The sequence below is a fragment of the Gobius niger genome, assembly GCF_951799975.1.
Source record: "Gobius niger genome assembly, chromosome: 10".
In the NCBI taxonomy this organism is placed as follows: Eukaryota; Metazoa; Chordata; class Actinopteri; order Gobiiformes; family Gobiidae; genus Gobius; species Gobius niger.
In genome coordinates this window covers 20,658,842-20,676,540 of record NC_136861.1, presented here as the reverse complement: position 1 = coordinate 20,676,540, position 17,699 = coordinate 20,658,842, and the positions used below count along the sequence as shown (strand labels likewise).

The 17,699-nt window shown below is 39.9% G+C and overlaps 1 protein-coding gene across 2 annotated transcripts in view; it reads right to left on the bottom strand.

Moving 5' to 3' along the window:
• Positions 1–15,539: 15,539 nt before the first annotated feature.
• gcgra (glucagon receptor a) overlaps positions 15,540–17,699 on the bottom strand; it is a 50,089-nt gene continuing 47,929 nt past the window's right edge. For both annotated transcript variants that reach the window (XM_079564876.1, XM_079564877.1), the window contains exon 14: positions 15,540–16,034. In XM_079564876.1, coding sequence (XP_079421002.1) covers positions 15,759–16,034 — 276 coding nt within the window. In that variant the 3' untranslated portion in view covers positions 15,540–15,758. The remainder of the gene's footprint in view (positions 16,035–17,699) is intronic.

Below are 17,699 nucleotides of genomic sequence, written 5' to 3'. Positions count from 1 at the left end.
GCCAAAATAGGTGAAGGAATGCAGCCACGTTTCCAACACTGTCCCGATGATGACAGTCATTCAGAAGCGCACAAGTGGACCACCGCGGGAACACACTGCCCTCCGCTGCAGCACATCACTGGCTCTGGTAATGTAAATTTCACTCTCGCGCAGGCAAAATCTATCAGGGAGTAAACAAGGGCCATGAATGATATAGAGGTAGAGGGTTCTTGAAGCGTGGGATGTGCAGAATAGATGCACAGGAAAACCAGTCAATAATGATAGACCCAAGTGTGTTGGTAAATAGAACTGTTGTATTGCAATTCACACATGAGCGAACAACACATCTACTTTACTGCACTATTTTACATTTATAGCATATTTATAATGTTAAACAAGCGGCAGAAGAGGCCTCCATGTTTCCCATCTTAAAGGAGACTACGTTGGCCGCACACATCAAATTAACCTCCACCTGAACTGAGGTCATTTTCTAAGTTTGGCTTTACCCAAATTTAAAAGCGTCTTGAAACAAGTGTCAAAAAGTGACAAAAATGTGATGAAAAAGAGAAGAAAAAGTGACAAAAATATGAGGAAGAAGTGACAAAAATGTGACAAAAATGTAATGAAAAAGTGACAAAAATATGACAAAAATATGACAAAAATATGACAAAAATGTGACAAAAATGTGACAAAAAGTGACAAAAATGTGATGAAAAAGTGACAATAATATGACAAAAATATGACAAAAATATGACAAAAATTTGCCAAAAATGCGACAAAAATTTGACAAAAATGTGATAAAAATGTGATGAAAAAGTGACGAAAAATGTGATGAAAAAGTGACAAAAAAGTGACAAAATGTGATGAAAAAGTGACACAAATGTGACAAAAATGTAACAAAAATGTGATGAAAAAGTGACAAAAATGTAAGAGGAAAATGGAGGGAAAAAAGATCAATAGAATAGTGACAAAAACGCAAGAGGGGGGAAAAGTGACAGCAACAAAGCGAGGAAAAAGATCCCTTTAGATGAGTTTTCTAGGTCTTAGCTTTCAAATGAGCCATTACACTGGCTTTACTGGGTAAAGCTGAACGGGTTAAGGCGGGGGTTAAGAGGTTAATAACAGATTAAAACATTGCAGTTAGGATCACCATCAAGTACACTGCTCAATAGTTTGGTCATATTTGTCCTACACATCACCACAAATCTTACTTGAACTAACCTTAAATATAAATGTAACCGTGGCTCAGTGGTTTGAATGTTTTTCCACGGAGGTTTAAATTCCGACTTTGACTAGTTTGTACCGTTGTGTCCTCCTACTCCCTGCTCATATAGTGAGTGTTTGGTGGTGGTCAAAGGGGTTTATGACGAGTAGCGTCCGTCAGCCAGCCCCAGGGCAGATGTTGCTCCAGAAGTAGCTTACACCGATTATTATGACTGCAGTGTGGTGTTGTGAGGAGCTTATAACATGCAGCGTGTTTTGTAGGCTATTCTCTTTTGTGTCAGACCAGGGGGCTATTTTGTCAAATCTGAAACATCTTAATTATTGTATTATATTGGCTCTAAAAAAAAGTCCATCAAACATTGGACTGAGGGATCCGTTCACTTGTTTTATTTGACTCCCCTGCTTTGTGTTGCATCAGACAAACCTCTTCACCTTCTAAAAGGCCCCATTAATTCCACTCAAAGAGCAGCAACCAGCAGCCCTTACCTCTGTAATGAATTGAAGAAGCCTTCTGAGATTTGCACACGGCAGATTACCTTGCAGAAAATAGTTCAAAATAATAACAAAATGTGAAGTGCTGTGTAAATGCTACTGGAAAACAAAAGAAGTACATGATAAAAAGTCCTCCAAACACAAGTATTTAAAGTATTGCGAAGGTTTTCACAGAGGAATAAAGTACATAAAACACAATCTACATCAATAAAGCTTTTGCCATTCAAAGATTTAGACACTGTATGTTGTACTGTAATATTACTCAAGTAGAAAAATGTACAACATGGTAAAACTATTCTGAAAGGTAGAAGTTACTCAAGTACATGGACCTTTTTTTTGAGTGTTCTAGTAAATATTGCTACTTAGTTTGGACAGCAGTAATGTGAATACTTTGTTGGCTGTCTGTTGCTGAAAAGACAGGATTTTCTTCAACACACATTTTTTTCTGTATGGTATCATTGCAGTCTCTTAAGATGCAGTTGTGCTTCTCTGCAGTAAAGAGAAAATGATAAATCGCTTAATTACTTTAGAAATATCTAAGCATTATACAAGTGATTTACTTGTGAATGAATATAATGCCAAAACACTGAATTCCAAAGATGCTGTCGACAGGCCAGTCCTCTCCTCAGGGGTGAAGCCGGGGGCATAGTGCTATGCTGGCAACGCTGCAGGTACAGAATATAAACTACTATCAAAAATAATAGCCCAAACTCATAATCTACAAAGGGCATGCTAAAGCTTGCACAAAGCAAGCCTGACCTTTGCTTTATGTCTGGACTGGATATTTCTGCTGAAAATAAGAGATAAACAATTACCCTCGAGGAGCAGAACTATTGAACTGCTGCTCTGACCCTTGCCTGACTCTAGATTTGTTTAACAAAATTGTATTTAATAATACAAGTGTGAAAAGTCATTTTCGAATAGATTTTTAAACTGGTCTTTTATTGCACTTCAATGCACATCAACACTAGATTGACTCCTTTGACTTTTGTGTCTGACTTTTTTAAACATCCAAACAATATATTTCATTGCTGCTGTTGTCAGTAATCTTGTCCAGGATTTTGTCAAGAAAGTCATCTGTTTTGTGTTGAGCTTGCAATAGTTACCAAACCCTCTGAGGTCTTTTCTGTAAGTCTCACAGTTTCCCTCGTCCAAAGGTGAAGTGGTATTATTATGTTGTCGAGGTAAATGTGAGATGAATGGTTTTCCAATGTTAGTCGTGCCATTTTCTGGTAATTGTCCTGGATGTGCGTCACAGCTGAAGTCAACTGGCACAAGCTCCTGTTTGTCTGTGACCCCAAACAAGGATAGAAAATGAATTAATGAATTGTAAGCAACAGTAATCTGTTGAACACGTTTTGGGCGCAGGTGAAGCTCTGTTGGCCAAGACTCTAGAGGGTGGTACGAATGAAAGTGCTGTTTTGCATTAATGCCGTTTTTTTTTTTTTTATGATTTGTGAAGGCTCATTTCTTCTGATTGTGTGACTTTGTGGACGAGGGTTGTGCTTTGGGCGTCTCTGCCCTCTCACAGTGATGTAACTGTGTCTATATTTGGAGAGGCTGTGTGACAAATTGGTCTAATTTAAAGTGACTCAAACAGTGACCGTGCAGCTTGACCCTCCGAAAGGACCAGAATATGAAACACATCCTCTTGTGTTATTACATGTGTGTGGTATCACCCCAAGTGCACTTCGCCATAGGAGCAGTCAGTCATGTTATCTTGACGGGCAGTGATCTCAATTACTACATACATCTACTGCAAGGTCAATCACATGCTGTCAATCACTTTCATTTCCTTAGGCGAGTGTCTACGGCCAGGTAGTGAAGGCTCCGAGAGAAGTATCTTAACGTATTCTCAATGCGCATCATTGCATTTAAATGCTAGTCATACTCTCTATAAGTGCCTGTCATGGGGGTCTGTCTTTTCAAGGAACGGATTAGAACTTGAGCTGATACAACTTTAAAAGACCACTAGGCATTCTTCTCTGTATGTCCAGATAAATTAGAGTAGAAGCAGGAAAAAAGTCAGAATCTTACATTATAGGAAAGTAAGCTATGTGTTACACAGCCAGAACTATTTTGTCTTGCTTGAAATGACCAAAGCTTTAGATGACATTAGTATTCTCCTTCTTATTTTGATACTAGAGTTGCAAATATATAAAAGCTGTACTAAGTAAGTTGTTTACCTTAATAAATCCTTTTCGTAGTCCCTCTGGGGGTAATGCAAGTGTTAATGGGATGATTGGGGGGTCTTTCATCTCCCCCTGGTGTCTACAGAAAACCACACTTACAGCTTTCTCTGCTCCGACCCAGAGGCCCCAATACACACTAATGGAATAATGAAGAAGAAGCTAACGGGCAAAGCTAACTGCGGGCTAACGCCACTGAAAAATATTATCTCCATTGTGGATGTATCCCTCTCTCCCTTTGTCTTTTCTGTCAGCGTAGTAGTTTTTCTCACGGGCAATTAATGAGTAAAAAAAAATGTTTTTAACCTTTTAAAAACTATGTTTAAAGCTCATCTGGAAAGTTTACCAAACAATTTGCAAGACAGATTCACCAAGAGAAAAAGTTGATATGAACTAAAAGGTACTGAGGTTTTTACAAAACCTCGGCTATAAAGGAAAGATGTATCTCAATCAAAGGAGTCACTCTGTGGAACACTCTTCATTGTAAAATTAAAACTTCTAAGTCCATTTATGTGTTTAAGAAGTATGTTAAATTATCAATGTTACAGAAATATGACACTGCGGAGTATCAACTTTATTTATGTATTTTGTGTTTTGATGTCTTGTAAAAAAAAATTTTTTAAAAAGACTGCAGATGCATGAGACAGCTTAGAATTTAAATGAACTGGAACTGTAAATGATTTTGTGCTGATAGGGGGCAGACTATACGTTTTTACTTCTTTCTGCTCCTTTTCATTCATGTTAAATGCTGTTTTTGCATTTGTTTTTAAATGAATTAAATAAATGATAAAATGAAAATGAAAACTGTAACATGCTACGATACCTGCAATGGCACTTATGGCCTCTAGGGGCAGGAGTTACTTAGTACTGCTTTAGTTAGCCTGACTAACGCCAGTCTGGGGACCATAGCCGAAATTTTCGCATGCATTTGAGGACCAATCACATAACAAAGAGGGACGGCAAGACGATGACATGCTATTCGACATGCAGAAGCTTGTAATTTGTTTACGGATATGAAAAAAAAAAAGTGTTCTAAATAGTTTACAACGGGTATGTCATACGTCATTGGACATGATGATACAATTGGCTATGGCTCCATGCAGACACATACGATAGACATCTTAGCACATATGGACGATCGTAAGCCACACCTCTCCTACGAGAAAATGAATTGGTGGTCCCCAGACTTAATATCATTTGTGATTTTAGTCTAGCTTTAAGTGCCATTTTTCAAACAAATTCAAGCAAAACAAATAAGACATTTATATGATGTACATTCTGCTCCACATCGACTTCCAGCCATTGAAGCCTTACATTGGCACCTAACCAGCATATGTTTGATCAGCTGCTGGACATTATCCCTGCACCTCTTTTCCGCCTCACACTGACTGGGCCTCGCGATTGATTCTGCTCAATCTGCAGTGAGTAAAGCGTGAACTACTCAGCGGCCTGCCGTCCAAAGATAACCACTCCGCTGCTCTCTTCCACCAGACAACTCGAACAGGTGTCGAGAGTGGTGCAGACGTTCACCTCATGTTCAGACGGCTTTGCGCTGATTCAGAAACCACATCGTAGGAGGAAGTGGCTGTTTAAACTTGCACTTTTGATGAAACAGTTACTTCTTTGTCTTGCACTTTCATAGGCTCTATATAAAGTGCTGTCTTTGTACATCTTTGCCCTGTTTATGTGGGGTTCAGTGGATTCTTTTACAGTAAATTAATGGTCCTGAAGAAAGCAACTTTTTAAAAGTAAACAGCTAGCTTATCAGCTAAACCCATTTGAGACCTACAAATGTCTTCTTCTTTTGAGACACTGAAGAGGCACCAAGAGCCCCCCACACCTGCAGCACAGTGAAGGCATCACAAGAGGAGCTACAAGAAACAGGAGGTATCCGGGCGAGACTCACAGCTAAACCACACATACCTTCTATTGTCCTGGCTAATGGACGTTCACTGGAGAATAAAACAGATTAATTGCTTAGCTCTTCCTAGAAGATGGTGGAAGACTGTTGTGGAGCGGTGGGAGCTGCGCAAGAGAAAGGAGGAGGTGGAGCTGACCAGTGCAGGACACCACGCTCTGAAACTTTGACGAACCCAAGAAGCGCTGCCCTGTTTCAGAGGATCAGAAGAGGACAGCCAGGTTTCCTCCGGGAGCTACAGTTTCCCTGATCTCCAAAAACATGCTCGTCAGGATGATCCACAGTGGCGGCTCAGTCGCAGCGGCTCAGGAATAACACCTGAACACTATTGTACGACAAATAAAGCACTTAAAAACTGTGTATTGTTTGTTGTTGTTTTCGTTCTTCTCTAGCCCACTTTAGCACTTTGAGGAATGTAAAGTGCATAATGTATTATTATTATTATTATTATTTACTACAAATCACGCATGCATCAGTTCTACCATTTCAAGTATTGCTCAAACACGCTTTGAATCAAACTCTTATGTTCCTCTGCCGCTGTTTCTTTGGTGACATAATGCACGCACTCGTAATGACACTGGAGTGCACTAATGGCGCATTCTGGCTCATTGAGATATTTAACAGCATGAGCCTCTGAGGACTTTCTGAGGAGTACTTAGTGTCACACTCTGTCAAACATTAATGAAGCTAATCCCAGACACACCGCATTGACTGCTGTCTAATTGGCCTCATTTCTCGTGTTAACAGAGATGACACCACATCCGCCCCGCTTGACTTTGGCAGATTTTTCTGAGAGAGCGAAAGGGGCCTGTGGGGGTGTCGTTGCTATAACGGCCCATATCATTGCTGTCGTGCAGTTGTAGCACACGTTTTCTACTTCCTGTGGATGTGTTTACCTCCTGCTCGTGTGCGCAGTATCAGCTTGAGGCCTATTGCACATAAGCCTATTCACATTTTTAAAAAGCGACATTGTTGCATATGAATGTAATCTGCAACGCATAATAGAACTCTTGGGGGCATTGGCACTATAATAAGCGTGTGCAACGTTCATGCATGGAGAGCCTGTAAAAGGTGTCGGGCACACTCTGTTGACTCTCCATCACCTCGATACTACAGTGCAGATTGGAAACACTTAACCTCCAGGCATAACATTCATAATAGATGCTACCATATAGGAATGGAGTTCAAAGATAACCCAGAGAAGATGAAACCAGAAATAGCCCCTGCATGCTTGGGTCTGAAAGTGGCCCGCGTTGCCTCGTATCTCTGTGTTTTCCATTACAGTGGTCCTTTTTCCCATGGCCCCCTCACTGTAATGGGAGGTCTTTGTCACAAACGGGACTTGCCCTTCCCTCACAGGAACTGATCTTATTGAAAGCTTAATTAGATTTACAACCAGCTGTAACACAGCCTCCTACGACTTTTCCCCAAAGTGTGTTTTGATTAGGTTGAAAATTTACAGGAGAAATGTCTCGGAAGGTTTTTGCATTAATAAAGCTCCAATTTTGCTTGGTAAGGTGTAGTACAACACAAAGCTTAGCAGAATTTTTACGCAAGAGAGGCTTGGATTACAAACCCACTGTGGATGAAATATGGCCAATATTTTAGTTTGAAATAAAGTATCTCATTACAATTAATATGAAAGGGTAAAAACAAAGTTATTATTAGCGTTTTTCCTCTGATAATGTTTGTATCTAGTCTTGAGTCCATATCTTAGCAATATTTTCCTTTTCCTTGACAATGTTCCTGCTGTTCTCATGTTTCCCGTCTCTCTAAACCTAAATATAAACAGAGATAAGTAAGAAGTGACCCAAAATGACTTTCATTGGGAAACTATAAACAAACTGCTGAATGTTAGCTTTCTTTTTTGTGCCATAATTTGTGTATGGAGCTTAAATGGTTTAATGACCACTTGCAGAGTAGCCTAATGCTGGACGTATTCTATCTTGGCTAGAAATTTAGTTTTGCTGATTAGCCACTAACCATCTATCTGAACTAAGATTCTGAAGCCATGTCAGTGTGTTATGTAGATTTTTATATGTGTAACCTTGACTAATGAGAGGAGAAAAATACATTACTAAAACATGTATTAATGAGATATTTGGCTCAAGTAATCACATTTGAAAAGAACTAACCACAGTGTCCGGTGAGCAAAAAAGTTAAAGCCATATTGTTTATATTCCTGTACAAGAGTTTTATTTCAATTTAATGTTATATATAAAGCAGTCCTTCAAAATGGCACATGAATCTATCATATTTTAATTGAGCAGCATTTTTTGGTATAGCTTTCTTACACTTAGACTGACGTTTGATTATAATCACACAACTCACTTGAACTTTGGGCAAATAGCTGTAGTCAGTCTATAAAACGTGGACATGTGCTTGACAGCAAAAACAAATGTTTTCCAATGTCGGTTTATGAAGAGCAAATAAGTCGTGTCCAACCAGAAAACCCATGAACCGTTCCCTGAGTTTGTCACCGCTGCTCTCTGCGTCCCGGGACGTGCTGCTGGTGTGATGCTCGTGTCAAGTACAGTGTGGCACAGCGTGAGGAGACAAACGAGGAGCTGTCAGGGAAGATGTATGACCCGCTCTGTGCCCGACTTAGCCGAGCGTTACTGACTGAGGATTGATGAACCTTTAAAGTGGTACAACGACAACAACTTGCTGGAAGTCCACTGGAGTTACGTAGAGTCAGAGGCAGTAAATAATGTGCAGTTAGAATGGATGAGTTTAAGGCTAACGGATACTTAGACAGAAAAGAACATTAAAAGACCACAGATTTTATGAAGCATTGTTTTACCGACAAGATTACAACAAAGAGAAGCTGCTTGAGGAAATTGGTGCAGAAGTAATTCTCTTGGAAGAAGCTATATCCAGAGGCTATTTAACACATTATGCTTCAGTAGTGTTTGAAATTGAATTTATTACAGTGTTAAGACTGATTTCTACAGCTGGAGATGATACACATTTTATTTTGGTCATTTTATAACTCTGCAAGCTGCATAAACTCGCTGCACTTCCATCTGTAAAATGTTAGCGGATACAACATAAGTCTCGCCATCTGTATTAATTTGATTATAGAGATAGTCCCAGATGTTCTGTTGTCCCAACTGCTAATCATCCCGTCACCTCAGAATCATGTGGTTTCATATACATACATCTCACAATATTTATTTTTTTGCTTTTGTTTATAGCTGTGCGGCACATTTCGAGAAATTGCAAGGGTCATTTGAGTCAACGAGGTTATCCACCTCATTGCCCAAATCCCCAATATAAAACCACATCGAGAAGAATCTGTGGTTTCAGACCAAAGCAGAATAAACCCTTTTGGAGACAACAAGTGAAATTAAAGGTTTATTCATGATTTATTTTCCATTTTCCATTTGTAGACATTTGGACTCCACTTACTAAAACACTTATGTGGCATCAATATCCTCAGTTTACTCAGAGAGGTTTCTGTGTTATGTTCTTCAGAGCTGTGAGTTAGCTTTAATAAACATTTTGCCCAGGACATTCCTCACAGTTGAACCAAAGCTTAAATCCTTTGAATCACAGTTGACCACCCTCTGGAGCGTGTGAGGGATTTGCACTGCCGTTAATGAGCTGATTCTAATTCAGAGCAGACAGATGGCCTTTTCACCTGAAACCACCTTCTTTAAATGCATGCATCCAAGAGGTAACGGGCAACAAGCGCCTTGCTTTAGGGCAAATACAATCTGTGTTAGTATTTGATCATCACAAAAATGAATGGGACCACTGGAATAAGTCTGCATTCACTTTATTCATTTATTGACCTTTATTGAACCAGGAAGATCCCACTGAGAATCAGCATCGCCTAAATGTTTTTAGTGGTGGTTTTAGTGTGAGAGGAAATGGAAGCAAACACGGGGAGAATTTACATGCAGAAGGGTGATTCTGTATCGAAAAAATCCAGCAACATGAGGAAGGAACAAAGCTATGATGTTTTATTCACAACGCTGTCTTCATTCTGCAAACTACTTGATGAGATTTGTGCCAGCATATGATATTTTGATTTCACGATTATACATCTCAACCAACAGTGCTCTTTCAAACAGGAAGCTTCAGAGCTAGAGCTGCTCCTCGAGGCAGCGCAGGTGACTGTGAGCGTCACAAACCAATGAATAGGTCACAGTGCGGTCGTACAGTTTCATTTGGAAGGTCACTCAGATGTCACGCTTCGATTTCACACGGCAAGAAAATGTATCCATTTCAGTCACAGGCAAGAGTGCGATGTTGACAAATTGTTCACTTAAAGTTTGAAAAATGTTTTTAGGTACATTTAATTTAAACGAAAGAGCATTAAAAGTACTGGCATAATATTTGCTGTTATAACAGCTTTCTGTTGGATTTCAACTTAGAATCACATGACTGTCATTTGACCAAAATGCATCAGTAGTGTTTGCTCATAATATTAATGTTTTTACAATAAGCTGTTCATTTTGATGAAGACAAATGGAGATTCTGTGAAAACTCAGACCGGCAGTAAGGATCTCATTTCTCCAAGAAATGCATTTTCCTGGTGCTCTTGGCCTCTGACACTCCGCAGAAAAACCACACACAACATGGAGTTTGGCTTCTTCACCCTTTGGGATCATTGCCAGCGCCCATAATCACTCATTCTCTCTTCAGAGATATTGTAATCCAGACTATGTACCAAGAATCAGTTTGAAGTCAATGCAATGAGAAGCTTAGTCAGGTTTTTATAATGGATTTGGAAAGGGAGGCTAAAACCAGCCCACAAAATAAAAAATGAAAACATTTTAATCTTTAAATGTTAATTTAAATTCATCACTGATCTCAACTTGCTGCATCCACAGAGACTTTCTATTTACAAATGTGTTGAGCTCACGCCTGTCTTTTTTTTTTTTTTTCTTCACACATTTGAGATGCTTCAATTCCTGCATCTGTACTGGCCTCAAATACTCTTGCATTGCCAGTATATGTGTGATTGGTGATAATCAGAGACAACCACACTTTTTTCAGTCTGCCCCAAAGCAGTTGTGGCTACATTAGTCCTTGCCAATGAACTTAACTGATATTGTGATATACTGAAGATGGGTTCTAGGGTGGAATTCATTTATCAATACTTATCACAATACCTTACTCTGGGCCAACCAACCATTTAGTTGTTAACGCATATTAATCTAAAAAAAACTTACGTAATTGAGTGAGCATTAGCTTTTCCATTTTCCACAGTACTCAATCAACTCAAGCACATCGGAGTGAATCAAGCTTTTTTTCCCCCTGACTCTCATCACTTGTTATCTCACACTCCCACGTCAACCGGAATAAAGTGCAGTGACTGAAATGACAAGTCTCTTAAATAATGGAAGATAATTGACCCATTCAACCATTTTGCCTGTGCGCACATCTCAGGATGTTGCTGCGCCGCTTATCTGAGTGATGAATGATTGTCTTTTGTGTTTTAATGTTCTCCAGAAATGTGGATTGTGAAGAAAAAAAAGAATTCTAAAGCTACTTCGTGATACAAGGTGATCAGAACAGATTGCGATTGGTCTTACATTACAGCGAGCCCCTCATTGACCACATTTGAGTTGTCAGTCATTTAGAGCTGTTGCTTCCGCTCTGAGCGCAGTTACCACTACACACTCTTCCAGATTAGATTTATTCAGCCTATTCAGCGTTTGATGGGTTTAATCAGATCCCACATTAAGTTGATTTAATTTGTTTGTGAGGCGAGCGAGAGACGCGGAGGAGGGGGACGTGTGGGTTTTGTACAGCAGGCTCGGATGGTATTTCTGTATCTAAGTTACACGCTGGATTTGCTCGACCTTCTGCGTATGGACACCCATGGGAGTTGATAAGACCAGGCTCAGACATAACTAATGTGCCCCATAAGCCAGACGGATGTGCGTATAAGCAGCACCACCACGAAGCTCCTTTCTGCATCGCTTTATGCGCTATATGACTTTAAAAGAATCAATTCATCGAAAGAGGGAAAAATAATGACCTCTCTTTGACGCGACAAGTGCAAGGGGTACTGTTGACTGTTAGCAGCTGGTGGGTTGCAACTGAAATGGCATCCGAGGTAAAAAAAAAATAAATAAATAAAGAGATCTAATCATTCATCTTAAATGGTGTTGTATAAATTGGAGAGCTTTACAGTCTATTTCTGATTTTTGATCCAGCAAGCTGATTTAGATGTTTGGAATGTTCGTGTTTTTGTGCTAAATGTTTGAAATTTCCTTATGGGCTTTATGCACTGGGCCCCAATATGATTTCCTCCTGGACAATAACATCAGCGCTGTCCTTGCTCTCATATATCTTTTACATTCACAATTAGCAGGGTCCAAACAAATGAAACGATGGATCAAGATTTCGTAAAGGACAGCGAGTAAACCTTAGGATTGACAGGAGCCGGTTGAAAACATTACATGAGATGTAACAACTTCACTGGAGGAAACCGTTTTCATAACGCTGGGTGCCGGCTAACACAATAGAAATTAAAACTAGTACAACTAATTTCGAACAAGCCTGCACAAAAAAGAATCGGATGTAAGTAGTTTAAAGATGTTAATTTACATTATATTACATTACAGTTACATTGTTTAACACTAGCCTTTAGCTCGCAAGATAAAAGCTCCTATACCTTAGACCACTGGTGTTTCCTTTGGGGCAGGATTTACAGCAAACGTGTTGTTTGTAACACGTGTCAGTGACTGTCCATCAGTAACTCATTGTCAAGGTGCCTCCTCGTTGACTACAAGGGAAGCTGAGCTTTCCCTAAAATTTCATTCTCTTCTCTTCTCTTCTCTTCTCTTCTCTTCTCTTCTCTTCTCTTCTCTTCTCTTCTCTTCTCTTCTATTCTATTCTATTCTATTCTATTCTATTCTATTCTATTCTATTCTATTCTCTTCTCTTCTCTTCTCTTCTCTTCTCTTCTATTATCTTCTATTATCTTCTCTTCTATTCTATTCTACTCTATTCTATTCTATCTATTAATTTTATTTTAAGTTGCTGTTTATAGTTAAACTCTTAATCATTAAAAGTCTGCAACAATGTGCTTTATTTCATGAGAAGGTCATTTGTTCATCAGCTGTCCGAATATGGTCTTCAATATGGTCTCCCTGTCACTTAAAGAGACTAGATGTAAGTTGTTCATTTTATGTTGTAATTCCCTCAAGTTGAACAGTGATTGGCTGCCCCTCCCATCCCCCACCTGCCCCATACCCCAGCCTCCTCCCCCTCCAAATAAAGGGTGGGAAGCGGAAGGACAGTCAGAGGGAGCTGCTACTGCTGTCAGTCAGAGCTGGGAGCTGCTGCTTTTTTCTTCTTTTTTTTTTAAACAATTCAAAATCTTAATTGGTACAATAAATATTGTAATCCTACTTTTATTCCTGTGAAGGGAGAGTTATCTGCAGTGGCAACGTTTGGCAGAGTTTCTATATATTGAGCGTTGCCTACAAAAGTTATGACTATTGAGTTGATTTTTCATTTTTTGAAACAAAAGAGTTCTATTTTTTGTTTGCATTATTGAGTTGCTTTTCTTAACATAGGATCCCCTCCCCCACCGGTTATCGTGAGCTTCCCCCCTTTCACAGAACAGCCGCCGCCACTGCTTGTTGTCCTTTACAAAATCTTGAGCTGTCTCTTCATTTGGGACCCTGCTAATTGTGATTGTAAATGATATGGGACAGGAAGTACAGCACCAATCTTATAGCCAGGGAAGAAATCACATGGCGACACTGTGCATATAGGCCATTGTTTAGACTAGAGGACTTGGTTTATCTCACTGTCTCAGAAAAGAGATTGTAATCTAGTTTACCTCATGTGGAACAATCCAAAATACTCCATGCAAAAGGATTATGCAGTGACTCATGACATAATATTTATTCCATAAAAGTAAACATTTGATATCAAAGTAATTCTTGCTGAGGCCTTCCCAAAATGTAAATGTGATCACACAACACTCGACATCTGCTGCAACAATCAAGATTTAAAAGCAGTTTTTTAATCCTTCAGCATGACCTCTAAAGTATTTTGCCTTAGACTATGTGCAATATTAGTTGAACTCTGATCTCAAAGAAGATTCTGTTGAGCCAAGCTGCCAAGCTTTTGTTCTTGTGCATCTTGAAAACATTAATATTCAGAAATTCAGAAGACGTTGCCAACATCATTTATTTTTCTTTCAGCATTTGGACATATTGGACAATATTCCAATGAACTGCAACACATTTGTTAGGAATTTATTTTTGACAACAAATATTTACTGCACACTTTATAACAAGAAAATAAATGCACCATCTGGGCCTTTTTGCAAATACATTCAGACAGAACCACTTTGGTCCACAGAGGGGTGTGACCCGAGCTGCTGGCTTCGATATACACACGGTCACAGCTTGAAAGACATGTTTTATTTTAAACAGAATTACAAATATATGTATACTATACCCATATAAAGTAGCATCTCACTTCTGACAAACACAGCATTTACCTTTGAGCAGCAGCCTCAGTGCGTCTTCATATCACCATATTATATTAAGAAGTCATATTTTTGCATTACCAGCACCTTGTTGATGTGCAAAGCTATTCTCTGCATGACATTGTTTGTTGTAAATTCAGCTCTAAGCGTCTAGTCTCAACACGCAAAGTAATCACATTAAATCTGAGATATGGCATGTCTTCTGGGAGCGTCCTGTTTATGTGAGAATCCTTTTTGAAACAGCCGTAGCTATAATAATGTAACATCAATATCTTGCTTTTACTCTTGTGGCAAAGCTGCATTCTTCTCATTCTTCTCACCTCTGCAATGCGTCTAACCTGGAGATACTGAAAGACCAGTCATACTAAAAAAAAAAAAGCCACTCACACATACTGTACATCAATTCACTGACATCAATCAAATAAAACACCTTTGCAAACACATCCCAAAAGCAATTATAAATTAACTTTGTGCAAAGCTATACAAAGTTGACGTAAGTTCGTTCGGCGAAAGTACCACTGATTTTGTTTTTCCTTTGTTCGGCTCGGAGGGTGCTTTTGTTATTAATCGGTCAGTAATTTCAAAGTATTGCCTCCCTCCAGTCGGAGCTGAGTGAATGCACTGAAGCCTATATTTAGCTTGTGCACCCCGGTGTCGTAGGTGACATGTTACATCCCAGTCACTATGTTGCCCTCATACTTTATGTATAGTATGTGTGATTCTGCATGCCAACTGATCTGAAGATTATTTTTAACCTCGAATCAACTGCATCATTTCCTCTATCTGCATGCTTAAACATTTATATAGGCAAGTCAATTCCTATGTTGACCCAGGCTTGTTGTACGCCACATTAGCAGAGAAAAACAGAACAAATTGCTGCCAAAACATGCTGCTCTTGTTTGTGTTTAAAGGAGGCACCTGCATTTAAAAATACTAAACATTAATAAGTAAAGCCACGGTGATCATTGTAGCTTATGTATAATTGATCCCATAACATCCCATGACCTCTTTTCCTGTCGGCCAGGAATGTCCTGGGGAGAGCAGCTGCCAATTTCCCATTGGACTGCTATAGCGACATGGTTCAACCTTTGTGCATGAGGTACACTAAACACACAGTATAACTTAGATTGTTTTTCTATAATTCCTATAAACACATAAACCAATGTACAGAGCGAACATGAAAAGTATTCGGTCCTTGCAGTTTCTCATTTGGTCGTATGCGCTCCTCTCTAGCACCACGATCTTCGCGCATTGTTAGTCTGAGTTTGAGGTTTCACGTTCATGAAGCGTTTCCTTTTGAAATGTAATGGATCATCTGTTTCTCCTGTACGGCACTGTTCAGCATGCAGCGACATTGACGTTAGCGCAAACAACCCATTCCCAGTGTACCACTCTTGTCCAGTATCTAGTCTTAGAGTCAGTACAGGGGCTTGGTGTCTTTTGATGCCCAGTGTTCACCCCTTCACACGGGGCAGTTTGCCAAATCTTCTCAGTCCTCGCAGCTGCCGCCATCACTGTTCCGTTCTTGTAAGGGGTAGACGCATGGGAGCTTGGTGTTGGCCAGGCCGTTGTGGCAGCCCGACACCAGCATGCGCCTCTCCTCGGCGCTGCACAGCGTGGTCGTGGTCTCGGGCAGAGGGCCGATGTGGTGCAACAGGCTCCCCGTCTTTGTGTTGGGCATGTTGCTGTAGGTGTGACGGTACTCCTCCTCGATGTTCCTGCCCAGTTTCCAGCGCTTCCATTTCTTCAGGATCTCAGACTGGACCTAAGTGAGAGGAAAAAAAGCAAAACGTAAGGTACGTATAAGCAAACTTTGTCGAATGGGCTAGTTTAAGGTGGGTTGCCAGAGAAAATGTCAACTTCAATTTTTGTGATTTTGTGCAAGCTTAAAGAAAATGCTGAATAAGTCTTAACTTTTTAAAGAAAATATCTAATGTTTGGATGTGAGTGGCGTAGTATACACACAGTTAAGTAAGCCAAACTGGCCGCTCACTCTAACACAGGGGTGTGCAAACTATCCCCCTGGTTGGGCAAATGCGGTCCTCATACTTATTTCCATTGGCTCTCAGTCTTCTTATTGCATTGGCCAAAAATGCAAATGTTGGGTTTGACTCTTGACTCGTGATGGGCAGATGATACCTCTTGGAGTGTTCGATACTTTTCCCTGATTGTGCCAGTACAGCTCGGGACAGTGTTTTGATACAGCGAATAGTGCTAAACAGCGACATCTGGGGTTTGAAAAAAATGCACAACAGCAGATAGCCTAAAATGTGAACGCTACAGCTGGCTGAACTTGTTTATTTTCGTTCGTTTATTTGTTTGTTGTTAGGGCGGTGCATGTAAATGAACACACAAGATGCTCATGCATGCAAACACGCTCCGCTGGTGTATAGCCATGTGCTAATTTCCATCTGTCGTCCCTCACTCTCACTCCCCCTGGCCTCTTGCATATATTTTTACTGGTAGAAGAAACTGGAGTACACGGAATAAACCTACGCAGACATGGGGAGAACATGCAAACTCCACACAGTAAGGCCCCATCCAGCCAGGGAATGAACCCGGGACTTTTTAGCTGTGAAGCACGAGCGCTAACCACTGTGCTACTGTGCCATTCATGAGCATATTTCCCCAGCTTATAATAAAGTGATAACTGGCTTGCACCACCGTGAAACATACTTTCTGGTGACTGTACGAGTGAGTATTTATAACTTATATAAATTGAAAAATGAGTCGGATGCCTGGTGTTACTCCATTGAAATGGCGCCCCCTGCTGCTTGATGTAGCTGATACGGTTAGACAAAATGAAGTGTTGGCTTTTGACCCCAATTTAACAAAAATTGAGCAAAAGTGGCATTAAAGGGATATTTCCGGATTTTTGACATGGGGTCTCATTTCCTTGATATCCTGAGTGTTGTTGATGTTTATTTATGTTTATTTATTGTATATATATATATATATACAATTCATGCAGGTCTTATAATTGAAGAGTTTAGTGTTGCTAGGCTAGTGTTAGGCTAGTGTACGTCTATGGTAACTAGTAGCCTGCATTAAAAACAGTCTGACCCAAGCACGGTGCACCCGAGGCAAATCCCTTATAACACCAGACTCCCTATATCAATGTCTGTGTTTATTGATTTTTTTTTTTTTCAAAATATCACCATTTTGCATTGAAAATGACTTATATTTGAGCAGCATCAGCTTCCTGGTTGTAAGCTACGCAGTGGCGGAGTGATCTGCTAGGTTACCGGATCTACAGTAGTTAGTTTGCCTGTGGCCGGCATTACTACACGTGGAATTCACAAAGGAGCTTTCTACTAATCAGATATGGCAACGTTTGGAGGACTACCCAATGATTTTGAAGAGGTTTTTAATGCAGGCTGCTAGCTACCATAGACATGCACTAGCCTATCACTAGCCTAGCACCACTAAA